The sequence below is a fragment of the Lynx canadensis genome, chromosome B2 (genome assembly GCF_007474595.2).
Source record: "Lynx canadensis isolate LIC74 chromosome B2, mLynCan4.pri.v2, whole genome shotgun sequence".
NCBI classification, from domain to species: Eukaryota; Metazoa; Chordata; class Mammalia; order Carnivora; family Felidae; genus Lynx; species Lynx canadensis.
Genome location: NC_044307.1, coordinates 143,077,798 through 143,097,555, shown reverse-complemented (window position 1 = coordinate 143,097,555; position 19,758 = coordinate 143,077,798). Strand labels below are relative to the sequence as shown.

The 19,758-nt window shown below is 43.3% G+C and overlaps 2 protein-coding genes across 7 annotated transcripts in view; one reads left to right on the top strand and one right to left on the bottom strand.

Moving 5' to 3' along the window:
- Positions 1–252: 252 nt before the first annotated feature.
- Positions 253–17,199, bottom strand: GTF2H5 (general transcription factor IIH subunit 5). 5 transcript variants are annotated; one of them, XM_030316697.1, is made up of 3 exons: positions 17,155–17,199; positions 16,181–16,250; positions 253–766 (listed from the first exon to the last, which is right to left on the bottom strand). In XM_030316697.1, the coding sequence occupies exons 2-3, from the start codon at positions 16,213–16,215 to the stop codon at positions 586–588; spliced, it is 216 nt and encodes a 71-aa protein (XP_030172557.1). In that variant the 5' UTR covers positions 16,216–16,250; positions 17,155–17,199; the 3' UTR covers positions 253–585. The 5 variants fall into 5 exon arrangements, with proteins under 5 accessions (XP_030172557.1, XP_030172555.1, XP_030172556.1 ...); XM_030316695.1 differs by having other exon boundaries at positions 17,115–17,197; XM_030316696.1 differs by lacking the exon at positions 17,155–17,199 and adding an exon at positions 16,946–17,092.
- A 73-nt stretch (positions 17,200–17,272) lies between these two features.
- SERAC1 (serine active site containing 1) overlaps positions 17,273–19,758 on the top strand; it is a 67,162-nt gene continuing 64,676 nt past the window's right edge. Inside the window, exon 1 of one of the 2 annotated variants that reach the window (XM_030316692.2) lies at positions 17,273–17,406. The gene's annotated coding sequence lies outside the window, so the exon portion shown is untranslated. The remainder of the gene's footprint in view (positions 17,407–19,758) is intronic. The other variant, XM_030316693.1, reaches the window with a different exon arrangement.

Sequence of the window (19,758 nt, the reverse complement as noted above, 5' to 3'; positions counted from 1 at the left end):
TAAAACGCTGTATTTTTAGGGAAACGCGAAGTGTAGTTCACATTAACATTATATGGTTCTCTTCCCCATCTTCTTCACCAAGACAGCTGGCCGGTATGCAGGCATTACTTGCAAGACATAAATATTACCCAAGGTCCCACCGTGGCATATTTATCTAAATAATCTGTGAAGTTTCTAATTAGAACAGGACAAACCACACCCACACTACAAAACCCCACAATTATTAACAGGAACAAGTGAAACAGTTAGGTATGATTTAAAAGCATATTCCATCATATTCTTAATGTATTAAAAAGGTAGGAAAACCACTTACATTAATATTTTAATGTAGGATAATAAAAGGCAAATCACAGACAAGCATTAAAACTTTTCTTTCTTTCTTTTTTTACATTCTAGGGTACACGTACTAAAAAAAACAGAAGAGGAAAATCTGTTCAGGGGCTTTTTTCTGAACGAATGACATCATAGGTTTTCCTGTAACATGCATCTAAGCAACTAAGTTTAATCTGTCACATAGGACACTGAATGGTGACAGTCTCTCACATTTGTTACTTATGATTCCTAAGTGGTCAATATTGAGTATTTTCACTTCTGAGTAAGAGAAAAGGCATTTTGGTCCATTAATTCACCCACTCGCTCCTGGAGGACATTAACCAACTCTGCTATAACGAAGACATGAGTGTCATCAATGTCTTGAATGATGAACTTCTTTCCTAGGGCATTTGATTCATCCAAGTACAGCAAGAACTGCTTCATGGCTGGGTCACTGCAGAGAAAACACATAAAGATGAGACGCCCTGTTGTCAAATTTCACGGGAACAACTAGAATTGGGCCTGTAGAATTTTTAGGATAATTTATAAGTTCTAAACTGTTAACTCAATTCCTCACTCCCTCTCAAGCACTAATGATCTGTAGACATAGCTTCATTTTAGAACTGCTGGTTCAAGTTTTAGACAAAGAGACCGATGATAAGATTTTAAAAGAGTAGTTTGTCACTTACAAGTGAAAAATAATGTTCAAAGCTTGGTAGTTAACAGGGCCAAAGAGTCACAGCTCCCTTCACGGATTGAAAAAATGAATTTCCTTACTTGCCCATGACCATGACTTTTAAGAAGCCAAAGGATTTTCACTACCTTGCCAGTGAAAAATTTATTTACAAAACCAGTCACTTTGCAAAAGTCAGAACTGCATTCAGTCTCAGCTCTATCACTTACTTGTGTGACCCTAATATGTATTTAATCTCCCAAAGCCTCAAAATGAGGCTACAGGGCAGTTATGAAAATTACAGAATAATGCCAAGAATAGGCTCTGGCTTGCAGCAGGTGCCCAAGTTATTTTTCTTCCTTAAAATTTTAAACTTTGTAAGTCTGAACTATCATTCAGAATCTTTAAGGGAAATCCTACCAAAATCTCCTAGAAAATACTGAGCTCAAAGAGATCCAAATTTAATTCTATTTATTTGTGGTTTTCACTCCGTAATGAATAGAGTAAGTCACAAAGGAAAAAGGGATATAATGTCTTGGATTTACAGAAACATATCTGTCATAAAAGCTCTGAATCACACAAAAGGGACACCCTTTAGACCTAATGTACAATGTATTTAGCAAAAATTGAACATGAAAATGTCAAGCTGCATACAGTTTTCAAATCTTAGAGAAGATGTAACTTTACAAACTCTTTTGGTTTATTGAGGAATAACAACATCAATTGCAAAGATGCTTTAATTCAAAAAGGGTCAGTGTAATTTCCTGAAAACAAAACTGAATTTTAATTCCTTCAAGTACAAACCAGGTGTGAGCGAAACTAACAAAAGTAAAGGATTTATTTCAGTCACTAAATGGGTATGGTTCATGGTGTATTACCTATTAATAAAGCCAAGTCTTCCTGAAAAGATGATTTTCTTAATTATTTTTAGTAACTTACCATTACAATGATTTTATGAACATTTTACAATGTAAAATGATGTGAATAAATAGGTCTGCCCTTATCAGATCTGACACAGATTTTAGTTTTTAAAGTGTATTTATTTATTTATTTTATTTATTGAGAGAGAGAGAGAGACAGACAGACAGACAGACACCCAAGCAGGCTCCACACTATCAGTGCAGAGTCTGATGTGGGGCTCGAACTCACGAACCATAAGGTCATGACCTGAGCAGAAGTCGGATGCTTAACCAACTGAGCCACCCAGACGCTCCAAAACTGACACAGATTTTAAAATTAGTTTCTAGTATGTCTGTCATCTTAGGCTTAGGTTCAGAACACTTAAGTTACACTTGTCCACACAGATTTGGCAAAATTCAGTTACAGTCTATGGTTAAAGTATTGGAATGACCATATTAACATGCAGAATCAATTGGTTCAGATGTAAATTTGCTAAAGTTCACACACTCATTCAATAAATATTTACTCAGCACCTGTCATATGCTAGACCCTATTCTGGTCCTGGGGATTCAGCAGTGACAAAACAATCCAGCACTCTCCTGTTGGGGTGCCTGTCTGGCTAAGTCGGTAGTGTACGTGACTCTTGATCTCAGCGTCATGAGTTCAAGCCCCATGATGGGCATGAAGCCTACTTAAAAGTTAAAAAAAAAAAAAAAAAAAAAAGAACCCTCCCTGTTACTAGAGCTTACATTTACCAGTAGTGCTACGATACTGCACATGCACAAAATAGGGAAGCGGGATGAGAACTGGTAGTCATGAAACTGCGAGACTCCCAAGTTCAAACAGGGGAGGCAGGGAAGGCCTGACTGAGCAGGTGACATCTGAACAAACACCAGGAGGAGGTAGTGAGTGAGCCACGTGACTCAGGCAGAGAGAAACAGCAAGGCCACAGAGGTTGGAGTGCGGTGACTAAAGGGAACAGAAGTGGGAGATGAGGTCACCAAGTTCGCTGTAGCTGGGCCAGATCACAAAGGGCCTCAGAGGTGATTTTAGCAACTCTGGCTTTTACTGGGAGACATGATTTAACTTGCAAACTGACTTAAGTTTTATTATTATTTTTTGGAACGAGAGAGCGAGTCCATGCATGAGCAGGTGGGGAAGGACTGGAGGAGAGGGAGAGAGAGGATCCTAAGCAGGCCCCACATCCAGCACAGAGCCCAACACAGGGCTCCATCTCACGACCATGAGATCATGACCTGAGCTGAAATCAAGAGTCAGACACTTAACTGACTGGGCTACCCAGGTGCCCCCAAACTGACTTAAATTTTACTTTTTAAAATATTTTTAATGTTTATTTTTGAGAGACAGAGCTTGAGTGGGGGAGGAGTAGAGACACTGAGAAACACAGAATCCGAAGCACAAAGCTTCAGACCTGAGCTGTCAGCACAGAGCCTGACGTGGGGCTCAAACCCACAAACCGCAATATCATGACCTGAGCCGAAGTCAGAAGGTCAACTGACCGAGCCACCCGGGTGCCCCCAACTGACTTAAATTTGAAAAGGAAGGATCATACAGCCTGTGGGGTTGAGAAAAGACTTGGGGTGGTGGTAGTGGTGGAGGCAAGGGTGCAAACAGGGAGACCGATCAGAAGGTGAATGCGGTAACCCAGGCAAGAGATGATAATGGTTTGGAAGTGGTAACGGGGAGATGAGAAGCGGTTGCATTCTAGACATACGTTGAACGTAAAGCCAACATAATTTGCTGAGACTAGACTCCGACTTTGAAAGAGAAGAATTAAGGGGACTCCCAACATTTTTGGTCAGAGCAAATGAAAAAAATGGAGTTGCCTTTTAGTGAGATGAGGAAGTAGGAAGAACAGGTGTGCTGGGAACATCAAGAGTGGGTTTGAGGCACGTTGCACTTGAGATAGGTTGGCACCCAAGCGCAAAACTGCGTAGGAAAGTGGGCATACGATTCCGGATTTCAGTAGCAAAGTCTGGACTGAAGAGCAAAAGTCAGTCATCAAACCCCAACAAGGAAGTGAACACAGCAACAGAGAAAAGAACATGGACCAAGCCCCAGACTCCCCAACGTCAAGAGGTTAGCAGGAAAAGGACAAATCAGCAAAGCCGACTGGAAAGGAGTGAGTGCAGAGGCAGGAAGAAAGCCCTGAGTTCTGCAAGGTAAGTGAACAAAGGACATTTGGGGAGAAGAGGTGATCCACCGTAATAGGTGCTGGTAACAGACAGGTACAGGAAATAAGGATTGAAACTTGACTACCAGACCTTGGCAAGAACATGTTCAGTGGAGTCACAGGACAGAAATCAGAGAAAGTGAATTTAGACAAGTCTTCCAAGAAATTCTTTTTCAGAGAGCGGGAAATAGAGCGGCAGCTGGAAAAGGATATGGGAATCGATAGGTTTTGCTCACCTCCTTCCGGGGGTGGGGATGGGGGTGGGGGTGGGCGGGTATCACAACATGTTTAGAATGCTGATGGGAATGATTCAGTAGAGAAGGAAAAATTACTAGAGCAGGAGGAGGAGGAAGGCTGCTGGAAAGCTGTCCTGAAATAGGCAAGAAGGGATGGGGTCCAGTTCCCAAGTAGAGAAGCTGGCTTAAGACAGGAGAATGGATACTTCATCATAGCCAGTGGGGGGAAGGGAAGAGTATATGCGCACAGATCAATGGGACATACTTGCCGACTTTCTCTCCCAATTGCTTTTCCTGTATTTTTGCAATGAAACAGGAGAGTTTTTGGAGGTAAAAAAGTTGAAGGTATGAAGTACCACATTCGTCTATTCTAAGAAGTACATTTCCCCCCACATTTTAGCATCTCCAAAATCAAGATGACTCTTGCAATCAATGGCATGATACAGTATACCTGGTAGTGATTTTTCTTGGAGGCACAAAAAATACCAGTAAGTTTTAAAACTACTGAAATCTTGGGGCACCTGGGTGGCTCAGCTGGTTGAGTGTCTGACTTTGGCTCAGGTCATGATCTCACGGTTCGTGGGTTCTAGCCCCGCATCGGGCTCTGTGCTGACAGCTCAGAGCCTGGAGCCTGCTTCGGATTCTGTGTCTCTATCTGTCTCTGCCCCTCCCCTGCTCACATCCTCTCTCAGAAATAAAATAAAAAAATAAAAAAAAATACAACTACCAAAATCTTGAATTTGATGAAGTAGAACAGCTGTATTAAAAGGGGGACAGTAAAAAGACTAAGAAACAGGGATTTGCCGGCTAGCATTAAGGGTCCACATGAGTTTAGGAGTCGTGAATTTAAAGCCGTGGAGGTAAAGGTTCAGAGCAGGTGCAGAGTGGGACAGAATCACATTTGGTTAGTGTGAGAGAGAGGCAAGGGAGCTGATGGTCTTTAATTGAAGGAACAAATGCGGCCCGGAACCGTGGAGCCTCAGCGGGCTGAGGAGGACGTGGGGTGCTGCTGGGAAGGTCAGGGGAAGGCGGGAGATCAACAGACCGCAGGCCTGGCAGAGCTGAAGAAATTAGAGCGAGGGCATTAGAGGGAGTGAATGGGCAAGAAGGGGTGGAGGTCAGGGAGACGCCCGAAGTGGAGAGAGTGAAGGGAGGGCAATACTGGCAGGGACAGATGAGGGCCACCCACGGCAGCGAGAAAGGCTGGGACAGGGTGGAGGACAGGCTTGGGAACAGGAGGTCAGGAGACTGAGAAGTCAGGGTATTGAGGGGACGATCCACGTGGATACTGAAATTACCAAAATGCGCAGAGGAGAGCTACTCAACAGTGACAGCCTTCACGGAAAAGCCTTGAAGGGAAAGACGTGGGTGTGTGCACATGATCACATGGGGGAGGGTTAGTGAACGGGGTCCTCTGATGGTGAGAGCTGTGGGTTTCTATGAAGACAAGTCGCCATGTCTGAAGTGGCAAGGAGGAATAAGGCAGATACCTATCCAGTTTCCTGGCCCCAATGGTACATGAGGTACCACAGAGGAGTCAATGCTTGGGAGGGTTGTGGGAGAAGTGGTGTGCTCAGGAGAAAGCTCGTGCTCCCACAGTGAGACAGAAACAGGGGGCTGGAAGACACAGGGGCTCCTGCGTGGCTAGGGTTCAGAGGGGTGGAGGTGGGGAAAAAGCAGATGACAGAGCTGCAGGTATTGAGTGTCACAGGGATGAGGGGTGGCCTGGAAATCTGTGGCTTTCTGGGTGACTGAAAACAGGAAAAGTAGGGCTAAAGAGTATGAGAATGAGGGTCTCAGGGCAGGTAGAGACACAAGACTGAAGGCCAACAACAGGCAGATGTGGATGTGTCAGAGCGGGGTCTTCTAGAAAGATAATGTAATAGTCACGGATTTAAGCAGATACAGATAAATTGCACATTTCCAGGAATTCCCTAATTTTGGCAATTACACAGATCAAGAAATTTTTGTAAACCAGTTAATATGTTGTACATTGAAAAATCTCACTGAGGTAGACAAATTACCAATGACTGACAAAAAGGCTGTGAAACAAAGTTAAAAAGGGCTTAAAGAGTAAGTCTAGGGCGCTGGTGGCTCAGTCCGTTGAGTATCTGTCTGACTTCGGCTCAGGTCAAGATCTTATGGTTCATGGGTTTGAGCCCCACGTCCGGCTCTGTGCTGACAACGCAGGGCCTGGAGCCCACTTCGGATTCTGTGTCTCCCTCTCTCTGCCCCTCCCCTGCTCATGCTCATGCTCTGTCTCTCAAAAAACAAAACAAAACAAAACAAAACAAAACACAAAAAAGCAATTCTAGAAAGAAGGGGAGGAGGGGCGGCAGGGAGTAACAAGCAGGTTTAACAGGGTTCTCTCAGTTGCAATTACAGAAATGGAATCGAGGGGCGCCTGGGTGGCGCAGTCGGTTAAGCGTCCGACTTCAGCCAGGTCACGATCTCGCGGTCCGTGAGTTCGAGCCCCGCGTCAGGCTCTGGGCTGATGGCTCGGAGCCTGGAGCCTGTTTCCGATTCTGTGTCTCCCTCTCTCTCTGCCCCTCCCCCGTTCATGCTCTGTCTCTCTCTGTCCCAAAAATAAATAAACGTTGAAAAAAAAAATTTTAAAAAAAGAAATGGAATCGAGGAGGTTTACAGAACAGGGAAATCAAAGCTTCAGTGTCTCTATAATGCCATTGTTTTTAAAAACTGTGTTGTTTCCCTAAACGTTTCCTTGCCCATACAAATAAAAGGGGAGTGGGGAATAAAAGAGGACTCACTTAATAGACGGGGGTGAGGGACAGACAGAAATAATCGGCTTTAGTGTTCTGCAGCTGGGCCATTTCCCGTCTCTCCCTTCTCCCTCTGCCATCAGGGGACAGGAAGACTCACTCTCATCTCTCACATGGAGGCCCTGGTGCCCATTTTACCCTCAGGTCCCACAAGAATCTCAGTATTTTCTTTCTTTTTGAGAGAGGCCGAGGAGGGAGAGACAGACCCCTAAGCGGGCTTGCCATCCAGCATGGAGCCTGACACGGGGCTGGAACTCATGACCAAGAGATCAGGAGCCTACGCTGAGTCAGACACTCAACCGACTGAGCCACCCAGTTGCCGCAGATCTCAGTACTTTCAATTAAAATCATTCAGAGGCTTCTTTGAAGGATACTCTTCACACAACAGAACAATTTAAAATAGATTTCGGGTCCAAATGTGATAGATTACCTTGTTACTGTCTGAGCTCAGCACATTCACAGAGGACACCAATTTATTCTAGTAATTGGCTGCTCTAAGAGGTTTTAGAGATAGCAAAGGTTAAGTGGTTATAAAGACTAATAGATCCCCAGAAATCTTCTAGATGAAATAAATTTACATTATTTCAACGAAGTGAACCCCAAACAACTGAAACTAAGAAGTGTCAGGGGAGCTCACGTCTGTGCTCTGATTCAGCACGCTGGTGTTTTCAAAATTTTTGCCATTTGCATACCATCCCTGCTATTTTAGTCAGCTCTTGTAACACCTGCATTACATATTATTTTTTCTCTAAATTGCTTTTAAAGCAACTTAAAAAAAATTTTTTTTAAACATTTATTTATTTTTGAGGAATAGAGACAGAGCACAAGCGGGGGAGGGGCAGAGAGAGAAGGAGACACAGGATCTGAAGCAGGTTCCAGGCTCAGGGCTGTCAGCACAAGCATGACGTGGGGCTTGAACTCATGGACAGTGAGATCATGATGTGGACCGAAGTCAGACGCTTAACTGACTGAGCCACCCAGGCACCCCTAAATCAACTTTTAAGCCTAACTTGATCTGGTATGAATCATCAGTCATCCTGATGTGTTTTTTTAATTAAACTGGTCATATACAAACTATTTTTGTGTTCTCCCCCCTCCCTTTTGTGTTCCACTACAAATCATCTTGAACACCAGTGGCATTCCCCATACCTGGGGAAACGCTCCGAACTGACAAATGAGATACTTAGTCACTGGTCAGTGAGACAATGAAATGACTATTTGTTATTAATTGCCTCAATTAAACTTTTTGAAAGGAAACAGAAAGCTGTCAATTTCAGACTGAATTCTCAAACATGTACCTAAAAAATATAATTTGTAATGATTCAAAAGGACACTCAAAGTTTAGGGGATCTTTGTTACGAAACACTGAGGGACTGGAATATCTTGCCTGAATACAGGGTTATTTATTCCACTTTCTCATGAAGAGAATCTATGGGAGAGTCTGCTGGTAAGAACAAAGCAAAAAACCCCCAAGTGCCCACAGACATACTCGGTTAAAAAACTGGGATCAGGGGGGCCTGGGTAGCACAGCTGGTTAGCGTCCGACTTTGGCCCAGGTCATGATTTCGCAGTTTGTGGGTTCAAGCCCCGCATTGGACTCTGTGCTGACAGCTCAGAGCCTGGAACCTGCTTCGGATTCTGTGTCTCCCTCTCTCTTCCCCTCCTTCGCTCATGCTGTCTCTCTTTCTCAAAAATAAATAAACATTAAAAAAAAAAAGTTAAAAAAAATAAAAAACTGGGATCAGGGCTAGTGAGCAAGAAAAAAACGTATCTCCGCCCTGGAGATGTGACGGGCAAATGTCAATCAACCCCTTCCTACATAACCTGAGTATAAAACGTGATTCTAAAAAGTATTGCGAAGTCTCTCCTAGATGATGTAGTTAGCTATACGACAGATCACAGAATCACGGGTCACCTGCACAGAATTGTCAGCACTGCTCATACCATCAGAATACTAAGATTGGCTCAGTCAATGGTAAACAATCCTTCCTGATCATAATTAGCTACAAGGTAGAATTCCTTAAAAATCTTACACTTGCCATGAGTAGGGTCTTAAGAGAAAGAAAGGGCCACCACAGGAGTCATTACATCAACCAGAACGACTGTCCCAAGTCCCCAATAGGACACACAAGAGGTTTATTGTTAAACAGACGCCAAGACACTAAAGAAAACTGGGCTCAGCCAAAGCCCAATCCCCACCTCAGTCAAACAAAATATGTATTATCTATAAAATCACTAACCCTCTCCATGTCTTAGGGTCCTAGGTAGTAAGATGGAGAAGTGCCACTTATGTTGCAGGGTTGCTGGATTAGAGACTATACCTAAAACACTTTGCTCACGGTAGATACTCAAATGAAGAGCAATTACAGTGCCAAGAGTTTCTGGGTGTGTGAAAGGATATAGGTAGAAAGGTTCAAATGACCCCCTTCTGTCCCCATTAAAGGATTTGCTTGTACAAAAATGTTGTTCTATTATTATTCCGTGAATACATATGATATTATTCTAAGGCTGCACATGCACAAGTCCTTTTACAAAACTTAACACGACATAATGCTTAGTTCTGTGTTAGAAAGACAGATTACATAAGGCTTATTTGCGTGGGTTCTGAAACCAGAATACTGTGGTTTAAAATCCAATCTTAGCAGCTGTGTAACCCTGAGCAATTTATTTCTCTGTGCTCAATTTCTGCATCTATAAAATGGGGATAATAATACCTATATCTCATAGGGTTGTTGCGAGAACGAACAGAATATTACCAAGTGCTTAGTACGGTACCAGTAAATGTTCAGTGTTACATCATGAAGGCATTCAGCCCTTTTTATTTAACACTGTATCACACAATATCATCATCCCAGATCACTTGAAACGTTTGCAAATATTTTAATAGCTACATTATCCGATTAGGAAAAAAGTCACAATGTTTTAAGTTTTCAATTCCAGTTAATGCAGTATACTATTAGTTTCAGGTGTACAGTATAGCAATTCAACACTTCCATTCGATGCCTGGTGCCCATCACAAGAGCATTCCTTAACGCCCACCACCATCAATTCTTTATAATTAAGAGTCTATTTCTTGATTGTGTCTTTTTTCCTTTTGCTCATTTGTTTCCTTAAATTTCACATGGGAGTGAAATCACATGGCATTTGTCTTTCTCGGACTTATGTCACTTAACATTACACTCGCTAGCTCCATCCTCAAGGCGTCATGTTTTATTAGCACATTCAGTCACCTACATTTTCATCTGCAGTTCTGGTCACTTCCTTAGGATAAACTTCTGGAAGGGGAATTACTGTGGTAAAGCATATAAATGCTCAAAAACCTATCACAAATTGCTTTCTGTATTAGGTCTTTTTATTTTTTTTATTTATTTATTTTTTTTCAACGTTTTTATTTATTTTTGGGACAGAGAGAGACAGAGCATGAACGGGGGAGGGGCAGAGAGAGAGGGAGACACAGAATCGGAAACAGGCTCCAGGCTCTGAGCCATCAGCCCAGAGCCCGACGCGGGGCTCGAACTCACAGACCGCGAGATCGTGACCTGGCTGAAGTCGGACGCTTAACCGACTGCGCCACCCAGGCGCCCCTGTATTAGGTCTTTTTAAAGACTGTGCTTCTATCACCCCTATCGTTAGCTCGGTGAGAGCTGCTTTTTAAAAACTAAGACTGGAAGCCAACATTCACTTCATTTAAAAGCTCTTTGATGTAACTTGCCAAAAAAAGAGGTCTGGTGCACAAAGCTTTTTTGTACTGAAACTTGAATCCAAGTTATCAGAACCTATTCTTATCTCCACTATTATCACTGTGCTAATAGAGAAGCTCTAAAGGAACATTAATACTCTGGGATTTAGGCTGAGATTACATTCCTTGGCTCAATTATGTTAACAAAATTCATTCAGTACACAAATATTTACTAAGCATCGCCCATGTATAGTTTAGGCACTCTTCTGGGTAGCCAAGAAACTTCTGTGAATATGGCCCTTCTAAGAAGCAAAGGGTCACAAGAAATATATAAATGCTGCGAAAGAACAGAACAATGGTAAGACTAGTTTTGTCTTAGTTCTTTTTTAAAGTTTATTTATTTTGACAGAGACAATGTGAGTGGGGAGGGGCGCAGAGAGAGAGAGAGAGAGAGAGAGAGAGAGAGAGAGAGAGAGAGAATCCCAAGCAGACTCTGCACTGTCAGCACAGAGCCCGGCACAGGGCTCAAATTCACAAAACCGTGAGAACATGACCTGAGCCAAAACTGAGAACTGGACGCTTAACTGACTGAGCCACCCAGGCGCCCCTTGCTTTTGTTCTTAATTGCTCTCCTAACAGTATAGGTTTAGAAGCCGAACCCGTAAATCTAATAACTACTATTTCTTCAGATTCTTTGCTATTGTGCTGTAAGCTAGTTGGGAATCGCACCTTTATAACAAATCATCTTGCTGAAGCACTTGCCGCACCCAGTAACCAAGATAACGGTCGCCCCAGAGGTCTGCTCTGGCACCTGCAACTGGACGAGGCCATTTGTTGGACACAGGCTGCTTGCTTCAGTACCGCTCTGGTTGGCTAGATTTGGGAAATGCTTAGTGTGAGGCTGGCAGTTGACAGTGGTGGACCCCAACAAAGAGGAAGTTTTCACCAACCTCACTGATACATAAAAACACAAATTTGTCAACAAAAAATTTCAATTTAGCTTTAGATTTTGGCAGTTGATAAACTTTGTGAGGAAAGAATCTTCTTATATCCTAGCACCTTGATTTTTCAATTCATAGAGTTGGGCCTAATGGCCACCACCATAATCTGACTTATTTGCTTCATTTATTAGAGACTCCAAATCAGTTGAAAGGAACTGACAGAGGTGAAATTTAAATGGGGCACGAAGTTCAGCCATTCTAAGACAGATGTCAAATTAAGACTCCCTTCTTGAATGAGGCCCTACATGGCTGAGAAGTATTTTGCCGGCTGCCTGAACAGAATATGTGGAACAGCGCTATCCATGCCATTATAGATGACCACGTATGGTGATGTGGCTGGAATTTGGAAAGAATCACTGCAACAATGAAAGTAGTTTTAAGAAATTCTTGAGTGGTTTGCCTATGAACTCTAGACCTATGAGATTCTGTACTCCACACACCTACAGGCCCCACACAATCCATGGGTATTATGAAGTAAACAGACTTATGCTAATACTATATTACTAAGAATCTTCTTTTTGGCATCAAATACAGACATGAGGGAAACTGAAGGACTTTTCCAGTTACTGTCCCGACACGGACACGTGATTGTGGAGTTTCCATCAGCCCTGACCATGCCCTTTATAAACCTATTATTTCTTAAGCCTGGAGTCTTTTTGGAAGATTTCTATCTTTGGGAAGACAGTAACCCTCTTGAAAAATTGTGCAGGCTACACTTTGGAATTCACCTTAAAGGAAAAAATTCAAGTTTTGCAAGGACAGTGTCCATCGGCAAAATAAAACTTTAGTAGTTTTGGTGCAAAACAATTCTCCATAGGAAAACTCATTATCAGACTTAGGCCAGTTAAGTGCTTCTCTTCCCAAACTTTAAATGCCTTTTAACAAGTATCTTTGCATGCACAATTCTGATTTAGGAGACTTGGAGCGAGGTCTGAGACTTTGCATTTCTAACAAGTTCCAGATGATGCTGTTGCTGTTAGTCTGGGGATTACACAGAAGAGCAGAGTGATAGAGGGGCCATTAGAGCCTACGTAGAATTGAGGCTTGGTTCCATGACAGCAAACTGGGCAGAGAGCTCAGCCAATAGGAAAGAAAACTAACACTTCAGGTCCTCTTACAAATTTATACTAGGTCCTCAAGGCTACAGTGAAAGCCTACCACTGAGATCTTAATGAGCCTCCCAGGATTCTGCTCTTTAAAATGCAGTCCAGCCTTATTTTTTCAAATTAAAATATAGATCTAACACAATCTTAACCATCAGGCCAAAAATATTATTTTGGAAACACACTAAATTATTCTGAGGTATTCTTTCTTAATTTTTTAATACTTATTTTTGAGAGAGGGAGAGAGAGAAGAGCTTGCTGAGTGGGGGAGGGGCAGAGAGAAAGGGTGAATGAGGCTCTGAAGTGGGTTCCGTGATGACAGAAGGGAGCCCCACGCGGGGCTCTAACCTCACGAACCACCAGGAGATCATGACCCAAGCCAAAGTCAGACGCTTAACTTGACTGAGGCACCCAGGCGCCTCCTGAGATTATTCTTGAATAGGCAGCAATGACAAAGAAAAGAAGGGATGTGGACAGGATTAAGGAAAAGTAGCAGGGAGAGTGAAACAATGTGATAAAAGGGGTATCATTAGAGAAGGGAATGAATGGTGTGAAACACATGTTCAGCTAAAAAAAAAAAAAAAAAAGGCAAATTCAAATCTTTGCCTAACATGCCCTTCCTCCCAATAAATTCTAGATAAATGAAATTTTGCACATCAACAAAAACTAAAATACAAAAATCCGACAAGAGAGAAGTTAAGATTTATCAAATCCAGGGGTGGAGATCAAACTTAAAATTGGAAGAAACAAAAGGGGAAAAGCGGACAGCTGACGCTGTATGTATGTGTATGCTGTATGACTCTGCAGACGCTTTTAGGCAAATAGGCCTGAGAGATGGAATGTGGAAAGGGCTCACAGAGACCATCTGAATACAAACAGGCCCATCAGGAGATCCACCTCAAAATATCCAGAGGCCCTAACTGACCAATGGGCTACTTACAACCAGGCATAGTTACCAAAAAGGGGAGAGAGAATTCGTTCGGTTCCCATCCCCACACCTCATCTTCCTCCTTTAAAAACAGCCTTCACTCTCTCTGCTTGCTGCTCCCGTGCAGTGTATTCCATAAACTTCTATCTCCTTTGTTCTGTCTTGGGTGAATTTCCATCCCCTGCGCCATTGGCTTCCACTCGGTCGTCGCCCCACATGTGGGGGCTCCCATCTGACTGGACAGACACCACATTTAGACACCGTATCCTCTGTGTTAAAAAACAGTAGCATTGAAAGACCAACCAGGAGAATGTTTTTATAATTAACGAAGAAAATTTTTAAAAATTTATTTATTTTGAGAGAGAGAGTGATGAGAGCGCACAGTGGGGGAGGGGCAGAGGGAGAAAGAGTGAGAGAATCCTAAGCAGGCTCAAACAGCACGGAGCTTGACGTGGGGCTCAAACCCATGAACGTGAGACCATGACCTGAGCCGAAGTCAGACGCTTAACCAACTGAGCCAGCCAGGTGCCCCAATTATGACAAAGTTTTAAGAAACATACAATACAAAAAAACTAGCTTAAAAGTATTTTCCAAAAGAAAACAGCACTTTGTGTTTAGAACTTATGGGACCTAGATCCTGTCCCCTTGCTTTCCTCAGTGAACACCTCTCCTCTGTGAGTAGTTTGTTCTCATCAACATAAATTCTATTCTCTCCATTAAAACCAAAATAACAAGAACCAGATTCCCTTACCATATCCCTCTTCAGCTTTCAATCCAGTTCTCCATTCCTTTGCTTATTATTACAACAAAACTTCTCTGAAGATTCTCCACTTCCTCATCTTCCTTTCCCTTTTCAAAGTACTCCAATCTGGCATCTATCTCACATTTCCACTAAAACAGCTCTCATCTTAAAACAAAACAAACCAACAAAAAAACGTTGCCTGGGTGGCTCAGTCAATTAAAGGTCTGACTCTTGATTTAGGTTCATGTTATGATCTCACAGTCCTGAGACAGAACCCCAAGTAGGGCTCCCCGCTCAGGGTAGAGCCTTCTTAAGAGTCTTTATCACTCTCTCCCTCAGCCTCGCCCCCACTGGTGTGCGCATGCTCTCAAATAAATAGATTAAATTAAAAAAAGAAGATACTAGGAAAATCACTGACTTCCAGTGTCTTCACCTTATTCTCTCTCAGGCCCACTCACCTTCATTAAACATCCCCTCTTAGCTTCCCTCCCACGTCAGTGGTTCTTTTCTTCTATGCTTGTTGTCTCCTTTATTCCAAACATTAAATCAACCAGCACTGCTCACCACTGAGCACTTGAAATGTGGCCAGCCTGTGATTTGGGCTGCAGAAAGTAAACTACACACGGCCGTATGAAAAAAGACCTAGCACGATTTTGAAATCTTAATCAACTTTGACGATTTAGGACACGTTGAAATAGTTTGGATACACTGGGTTAAATAAAATGTATTAATTTCACCTGTTTCAATTTACTCTGACCGTGGCTAATAGAAAATTTAAGACAACGTGTGTGGCTCACGTTGTATTTCTATAGGACAAAGCTGCTTTGATGCCGCAAGTATCCTAGGGTTTGGCTTTGCTCCTCCCCCAGCCTTAGCATCACAAACAAGTGGAGACAGAGCAAGAACTGGTCCGGTAGTAGAGGTCTTCAGGCCGTGGTACTTGGCCCTAGATAGCCTGCTTTGAAATTCAATGCCGCTCATTAAGGTTTCTAGTTTCTTCTTTGGAATGTGTGCCTCGTTTAAGAAACCTTCAATTGACTCTTGACTTTCTTACTCTTTCAAGACCATAGTTTGTGATGGTGGAGACTCAGGCAGACCCTAAATTCTAGTCAATCCCTGAGGGTGGGATGACAATGCAAGTACTGCTCCTCCAAAGAGTGTTGATCTAAAAAATACACCTTCCCTGGAGGCACCTGGCTGGCTCAGTTAAGCGGCTGACTTTGGCTCAGGTCAAGATCGCACAGTTCTTGGGTTGGAGCCCCACATAGGGCTCTGTGCTGACAGCTCAGAGCCTGGAGCCTGCTTAGGATTCTGTGTCTCCCTCTTTCCCACTCGCGCTCTGTATCTGTCTCTCTCAAAAATAAACATTAAAAAAAATACACTTCCCCTGACCAAAACGTGTTGGAAATAATGCCACTTATGCCACTGGCCAGAGACACTGAAATCTGGCACAGGAAAGAAATATACCAACAAAATCTGTTCCACTTGTTATATAAGAAAAATGAAGTTAAGAAAGTTGAAAGACTTGATTCGTTTAGATCTTAAAACAAAAACATGGATTTTAGAGGAGGTATACATACATCAAGATTCAACATGGAGATTTAAATTTCATTAAGTATCAAAACTACTAACCATTCTATCAGCACTCCTTTCAAGACGTTGACCATCTTTTCCAAGTCAGAAGGTGATGACCTTTAAAATGCTAATAAAAGAGATAAGGTGACAATAAATTCGAAAGCACCGACTTCAATATACTTTGGAGATTTGCCTCTGAAATGAGACAAAATGTTAAATGTCAGATTAAAGAGTTAAGTCTATGAAAAACATAGGGCTAACGTTAACAAGACATACAGTTATTCTGATTTTTAACAAAATTAAAATGAGCCTATTGGAACATTAATGCTTCTTGCAAATGCTACCCGAGTCGACCCAAAAGAAAGCAAGCCACCTAAGTACGCCCGCGTACCCAAACCAGGTTTAGAACATGAGTCACAAGATTTCTATTCCCACCTGGGCTAATGATAAAAGATACGATCCTGGGAAGCAGGAATCACAGAATGGTAGCTCTGAAAGGGATGGTGAGGCCATCTCTTTTCACAGAAGAGCTAGAGCAAAGGGACAGAGCTAAAGCTCCCGGGTAAAAAAAAAAAAGGGAAGAAGAAGAAGAAGAAAAAGAAAGAAAAAGGGGGGAGAAGAAGAAGAAGAAGAAAAAAGAAAGAAAGAAAGAAAAAGGGGGGAGAAGAAAAAGAAAAAAAGGGAGAAGCCAGGTCACCAGATCATGTGTTCCTTTACCAACTAACTCAGTTCCCCAAGGATCTGCCCTAGGAGGAAAAAAAATCCCACGCGGCAGATGCGAACTTAATCCTTAAACTTCTCACACGGGGTGCGAGCCATTACCTCCCCTATTGAATTCCACGGCTCAATTACAGCGGGACAGCCTCCAGGCCTCTTCAGGAAGCGCCCCGAGGGGGTGCGAAACACCGCCCGGTATCCCAGCACTTGCAGGACCGGCTTCTGAGTCTCTTCTCCCCCTCCCTTCCTTGGAAACCCACGATTTTCTACGCACCCCACTTTGCCGTCTCGCTGGAGGAACTGACACCACGCACCTCTACCCACAGATCCAGCAGTAACTCCGCCTTGCAGCGTCTGTGCCGGCTACGTCATCGGTCAGCGACGCTCTTGTGGGCGGGGCGCTAGCTGGGCCGAGGGGGCGGGGCGCGACGGGGGCGGGGGCGGTATCACGTGCCGCCGGGAGGCGGCTGGAGGGCTCCAGCTGCGAACTGCCGGGAAGGGTTCGCTGCCTGCCGACGGGGTCGGCGGTGAGCGGCTGAGGGAGGGCCGAGTCCGCGTGCCGGCAGGTAGGAAGGGGAGTCCGGGCTCATGGGGGCGGGCGAGGGTGTCCGTGAAGCCGGCACGGCGGGGAGTGGGGAGGGCGGCGCCGGGGCACGGCTCCCGACCGACCTGCTGACCCGCCGCCCCGCTGCCCCGCCGCCGGGCTTGAGGGCCTCTCTCTGAGCCTGGGCCGCCCGACCCTTCGTTCTCACTCGCTGCCCAGCTCCGGCACCTCTCTGAGGCCCAAAAAGCACCTGCCGGTACCATCAGCACCCCCTCGGTAGTCACGGAAAGATGATGGGAAGGAGTAGGAAACAGTCCCCTCATTCAAATCGGCACCTGCCAAACCACAGCTTCTAGCTCTGACCGGAGAGGTTGAATACATTGAATGCTTTTAGATTTTTAAACCCGGTAACGGTCATTTTAAAGTGGAAGACCCCAGAGGGTTCTAAAATTAATTCTTTCCCCAAATTTTGATGTATAGTCTAATAGAGCTCTCACTTTATTTTTTACCAGTGGAGGGATGAGCTTCTTGCTTAGGTTCCTTAGGTTAAATTGTACTTCCCCAAATAAGTTAATGCTGCATAGTATTACTTCGTGTGTTTGTGTGATTTATGAACCAGCTCTTGTATTCCATTTTCCTCTTTTTAGCCCTCAAATTTTTGCCTCTTTTTGGTTTCGGTATTGCTGCTTCCATGTGCGTGCTCTCTAGGTATGGTTCTTCCAAAGTGTCTTTTTTTATTAATTTTTTTTAATGTTTATTTGTTTTTGAGAGAGAGAGAAAACGAACACAGATGGGGGAGGGGCAGAGAAAGATGGGGACAGAGGATCTGAAGCGGGCCTTGCACTGACAGCAGAGAGCCCAATGCGGGGCTCAAACCCACAGATCGTGAGATCATGACCTGAGCAGAAGTCGAATGCTCAACCGACTGAGCCACCCAGGTGCCCCCCCCCCCAATTTTTTTAATTTTTAAGATTTTTTAATCCAAGTATAGTTAACATACAATGCCATTATAGTTTTAGGTGTGAACAGTATAAAAATTCAACACTTTGGTCATCACTGTAAGTGCACACTTAATGTCCTTCACCTATTTCGCCCATCCCCCTATCCACCTCCCCTCTGGCTACCACCAGTTCTCTATATTTAAAAGTCTGTTTGCCTTTTTTCTTTGTTTTGTTTCTTAAATTCCATGTAGGAATGAAATCTTACTGTATTTGTCTTTGACAGATTTATTTCACTTAACATTATACTCTCTAGATCCATCTCTGTTGTTGCAAATGGCAAGATTCCATTCTTTGTTATGCCTAATAGTCCATGAATAGATCTCGTTTGCTTTATCCATTCACCTATGGATGGACACCTGTGTTGCTTCTGTGTCTTGGCTATCATAAATAAGCCTGTAATAAACATAGGGGTGCCCATATCTTTTCGCATTAATGTTTTTATTTGGGTGAATGCCCAGTAGTGGAATTACTAGATGATAACGGTAATCCTGTATTTTTTTTGAGGAACTTCTATACTGTTTTCCACAGTGGCTGCACTAGCTTGCTTTCCCACCAACAGTGTATGAGGGTTCCTTTTTTTTTTTTTTTTAAAGTTTATTTATTTATTTTGAGAGAGAGCCTATGTGCGCATGAGCAGGGGGAGGGGCAGAGAGAGAGAGAGAGAGAGAGAGAGAGAGAGAATCCCAAGCAGGCTCTGCACTGTCAGTAGGGAGCCCAATGTAGGGTTCAACATGGGATTTGACAGTTCAACAAACTGTGAGATCTTGACCTGAGCAGAAACCAAGAGTCAAATGCTTAACTCACTGAGCCACCCAGTCTCCCTGAGTGTTCCTTTTATTCCACATCCTTGTCAACACTTGTTATTTGCAAGTATGTTTTCTCTCTTTCCTTTTTTTTTTTTTTCCTTGCATGCATTCTACTTGACCGTTTGGCCCGAAGCCTACACATTAATCACCTGTGTGTAATTCGAAGCACCTCCTCAAAGTGAACTAGTTCTCATCCTTCGCAGTTACTTCAAAACCTGCTTTTCTTCAGGTGTTTCCCTGAATTGTCCAGATTTAAAATCTCCATCCATTTATTCAGCAAACATTTTCGTGCATTTGATATGTGCCAGACACTGTTCTAGACACTGGGAATACAATGATGAACAAACAACTAATTACAGTGGGAGGAGAAAGACTAAAATCAGCTAACAAGAAGGTAGATGGTGATGTAACAGTGACTGGAAAGACTGCTTTGGTTAGAGGGTGTCAGAATGGCCTCCGAACCCCCAAATCATATAACTTAGGTAGGTTCTGGTGAGGAATCTGCAAAATGATTGTAATATTCACCTGGCAGAGTAAACTAACAAAGAGCTAAGAAAAGTTTGAGAC